This window comes from Centruroides sculpturatus, unplaced genomic scaffold, assembly GCF_000671375.1.
Source record: "Centruroides sculpturatus isolate CEXI.00-Female unplaced genomic scaffold, Cexi_2.0 scaffold1048, whole genome shotgun sequence".
Classification (NCBI taxonomy): Eukaryota; Metazoa; Arthropoda; class Arachnida; order Scorpiones; family Buthidae; genus Centruroides; species Centruroides sculpturatus.
Window position 1 is genome coordinate 205733 of NW_019385229.1, and position 4574 is coordinate 210306.

A 4574-nucleotide genomic window follows, 5' to 3' on the forward strand; every position below is an offset into this window, starting at 1 on the left:
TGGCGATCGGTCAAAAAATGACCTTCCCCAAGATTTTTACATTTTTGGACTCAGAGAACCTTGAAACGTCGGAAAATGCACAAAAAAATTGGGTTTTTTAAAATATAGATATTAGAGAGGTTGCGGCCGACGTTTTTATCGGGAAAACGTGTACCTCGGACGTTCAGCGCCGCATTCCTGTAAGCCTAGAAGTTTGACAATGGTGTTTGGATAGTCAGTGGAATCATGCTCGATGTCCTAAACACCACTGCCAAACTTCTAGGCCTTTAGGAAAGCGGCGCTGAACGTCCGACGTACACGTTTTTGCGCTGAAAACGTCGGCCGCAACCTCTCTAATAATAAATTNCATAATAAAATTTATTATGGTATATATACATATAGAATTTTTAATCATTATCTTAAATAACAACAAAATAAGAAGACATTGTATTGTTTAAATGTTTAAATACACTTAGAATAAAATCAGCAGGGCAATTTATGAAAAACTTTTTCAGCATTAATATTTTTCCTCCATTCAGGTATTGCCCTGAAATAATTTAAATAATTAAGTAATAATGCACTCATTGACAAAAAAAAAATCTATTCAACAAGATAGAATTGTCCTATTACTGAAAATCTTGGCATATGGCTATGTCTTGGACAGGTATGTAAATGATTACAGCTGCAGTCTGATTGCTGTCAGATACTGTCACAGAATGCTTAAAATCATATCCGAGTAGTCTAAAAAAGCACACAGAGACTCACTCATCCAGATGTCTAATTTCGTCGCCAATAAGATTTAAAATATGTACAAATCCAGATTTAGAAGATCTATACCGAATTCGAAATTCGTCTTTGGAATAAATTTCTATAGAATTATTCTGATCTCGCATTAACCTCTCTCTTTGTAATTGTCAAGATGAATGATGTTCTTGATTCATCCCGTTTGGTGAACATTCTCTAAATATTTAATATTTATCGATTTTTAAAAAATGCATAAATAGCAAAAATTACAAGACAAATTTATAAAATAAATAAGAAAATTATCAATTATCTAAATTTTGTATTTTGCAGTTATTCATTATTTATGTTAATTTTTTCATTATTTTTGCTTTGTATTCAAATATTTAAACGTTGTTGTTCTTTCTTTCTTTTAGTCTATTTATGTATTCTATTTTAGAATGATATTTATTATGTTCCAAGAAAAATGGAACCTGAGGATGGTCTATTTAATAGGTTGAAAACGTTTGCCAAATAAAAACAAATCTCAGCAGCCAAAAAGGTGTTTAGTGATATATTTACAGAAATTATGTTAAATTTTTAAAATCAATTATGAGAATTACGCCTACATCCTATTGCATATCGCCATCTGTTGATAAGTAATCGAATTAATTTTGTAGAATTTTTTTTGGCTGTTGGTNTCTATAGAATTATTCTGATCTCGCATTAACCTCTCTCTTTGTAATTGTCAAGATGAATGATGTTCTTGATTCATCCCGTTTGCAAGATTTATTAAATTAAGAATATCCATTTTAACATGACCAACAAATGAAAATGGCAACTTCTACTCGAGTAAAATGATGTCTAAACCTGCTATTGAGGGAATCTAGAAAGTAGGTCACTCAACTTGTTTCTAATAGCTGTCTACATTGCCTGCCACAAAGAAAAATTACATTGCAGAGACAGCGTCTCTGCAATGTAATTTTTCTTAACAGCGGTCTACCCAATCTGTAAACTACTATCGGCCTCTAAACATTGTCTCTGCAATCAGTCTACCTGTTGTTTGCAGGTCTTCAAATGCCAAGTATGCCTGTACCATACAAAGACATTACGGCAAACACATTTTGAGAAAAGTTGCATCATTGGCCTTGGGAAGTGAGATGGCCATTTTACCAAAATGTCCTCCATTAGGCTGTTTTGACATAACTATGAACAGGTGTCAGGAACAATGGATATGTCAGGGTACATAAAGGTAGGAAAGCAGGCAAGGTATGCATACAAGGGCCTTGACATGATTGAAATAATAGTATTATTCATTTTCAAAATAATAAGCTGGAAAAAGACTTGTAGTCACCTTAATATCACTCCATACTTACAGTATATCAATGATATCAAGTTTGCTCATTTTATGACAGAACCAGTCCACATTTGTGAGAAATAAGAAACAAAATTAAACAGAACTAAATTAAAATGAAAAAATCAGATTTCTCATGCATATAACAGTAAATTTCTTTTGTCATGATTTTCATTCTAAATATTCAGTCATGGAAAATAAAGGTAGTAATGAAATCCAAAAAATATAAAAGATCATTCTTTATAAATTTTAGAATTTTATTTCTTTTTAATCTTATATAAAGATAAATTTGAAAATACTCTTAAAAAATAAATTTTAATTCAAATCTAATTTAGTAGATTTTTGAGTCTTTTTTCTTTTTAACTTTTTGCCATTTGAGCACTAAGAGGAACTTTTTCCATACCATCATGGATTTGATCAAGCCCACAATGGAACAGCCAGATATGGTGAAGCCCAACATACTGTGAATTCAAGACATAACACCTAGAAAAACTTCTGGGACTCCTTGCCCAAATTCAATCCCAGAGCAGCAGGATGCAACCTTAATTGTCCTAGTCATTCAGACATCCATTCTTTATCATTTTTATTATTAAAATTAATGCAACTAAAATTCTATTACAGCATAACATTTGTATTATAGAAAAATTTCTACTTCTAGACTGTTACAAGATAATATAATCAAAACAAAGAATATATTATTGTATGGAATCAAATGGAAGTTTTATTTTTAATGTAAAACAAACTCCAGGTTCTTTAAAAATAATAACAGTGATGCACTTTGTTAGAATCAACTTTAATAGTAGTTTTTCTTAATCATTTTCTCAAGTACTTGTTTGTCTCCTGATAGGTTTGTGCCCAAAAATACTCAAGAAAAACTGTTATTGAAATGAATTCTAATAAAGCAGATTATCATTATTATTATAGTTATATTTTTTCTTTTCTAGTTTTATTTTTTATTATTCAAATTGTTTTACTATTCAATAATGAATTTGTACTTACTTGTGCTGAATAGTGTATGATAAAACTGGAATATGAGTCAAGTCTTTTTTTAATTTTTCTTTCCATGAAGTTGTACATTGAAATATACGGCTAGGATCTGTTCTTCCAGTTACCGAAATCTTAAAATACATGTTTATTTTTTTAATTTTTTAAATCTATGAATAAATTTAGTTACGAGAAAAATTTAATAAAATTTAATTTTATAAAANTTCTGACAGGTTGTATAACAACATTATGTAACTTATTAAACAGAATGATTTTTATTGAATATAATATGTTTGTGGACTGAAAACATAATTACTGTATTTTATGATTAAAGTGAAACAATTACTGATTTAAAATCATAAACTCATGCCTATAGAACAATGGCTGCTCTCATAGTAACAGAAGTATACATAAATAATAAAATTTATACATTGCATGTATCAAAAAAAACTGTTCAAAACATAATTACTGTATTTTTTGATTAAAGTGAAACAATTACTGATTTAAAATCATAAACTCATGCCTATAGAACAATGGCTGCTCTCATAGTTGCAGGGTATATGGTGGGACAAGTTATGCAAAGGTTTCAGTGTTCTAAAAATCTGCTAGATATAAGCCATCACAGGTTATATTCTGCTAGGGTGGATCCAAGGGGGGTTATAGGGTCTCAGACTACCACCACCAATGGTGTGCCATCCATGGAAGCTGTGGAAGTTACACTTCCCTTGTATTTTCTAAAATATAAATTGATTATTATTTTCATATTTTAATGTACTTTGAATTAATTAAAATTAATATTTTATTATGACCTCACTATGTATCTTATTACAAATTTGTATACTACATGTGAAAAAAATGATAAGATTGCTATTGTATATTTGAATATAACTTTGTATATGCATATTCCCAATGGAAGTGCAGTATTGTCAAATAAGAGATAGCTTCCACAACCAAAATATTTGAATGATGTAAAGCAGCCAGATTACAGACATGCATTTTACAGAGCACCAACATCACATGGTTTAGATGGTGGATGCTACACACCAAAATATCGTATAACGCTTCCAATGATTTTTTCCAAGGCCAGCACAACTCCTCTATCATTAAATGTCATGCACGCCACTGACCACCATCTAGATACAAGGTCACTTCGCACTCTCCACATGATTCTCTTGATGTCATCAGAAGAAGATTGTTGAATACATGGGTCATAACTAGGGTTTCTCATTTCCCGGTATTTTGCTTGTCCCGGGATCCCGGGATAAAAGTGAACTGTTTCCCGGGATCCCGGGAAATCCCGGGATAGAATTAATTATTTTTAAGGTATACAAAATATCTTGAAATCAAATGATATAATTATTTTCCATTTTTTAAAGTAATTTTAAAGTTTTGTAACCTCCAAAATCATATTAATAATGCTGTGTTAGGTCTATAGGCCTATAATAAAAATTACCTTTAAATAACGTAGAAATTTTCACAAATAGAAAAAAATTAATTAAAGTTTGCTGGAAACTGCATACAACAACAACAAAAAAAA

General features: G+C 30.4%; 1 protein-coding gene across 11 annotated transcripts in view; it reads right to left on the reverse strand.

Moving 5' to 3' along the window:
• Window positions 1-370: 370 nt before the first annotated feature.
• The window catches only part of LOC111636456 (coiled-coil domain-containing protein 112-like), a 63260-nt gene continuing 59056 nt past the window's right edge, over window positions 371-4574 (reverse strand). For all 11 annotated transcript variants that reach the window (XM_023381712.1, XM_023381707.1, XM_023381709.1 and 8 more), the window contains 2 exons: window positions 3053-3171; window positions 371-526 (listed from right to left, as the gene is read on the reverse strand). In XM_023381712.1, coding sequence (XP_023237480.1) covers window positions 463-526; window positions 3053-3171 — 183 coding nt within the window. In that variant the 3' untranslated portion in view covers window positions 371-462. The remainder of the gene's footprint in view (window positions 527-3052; window positions 3172-4574) is intronic.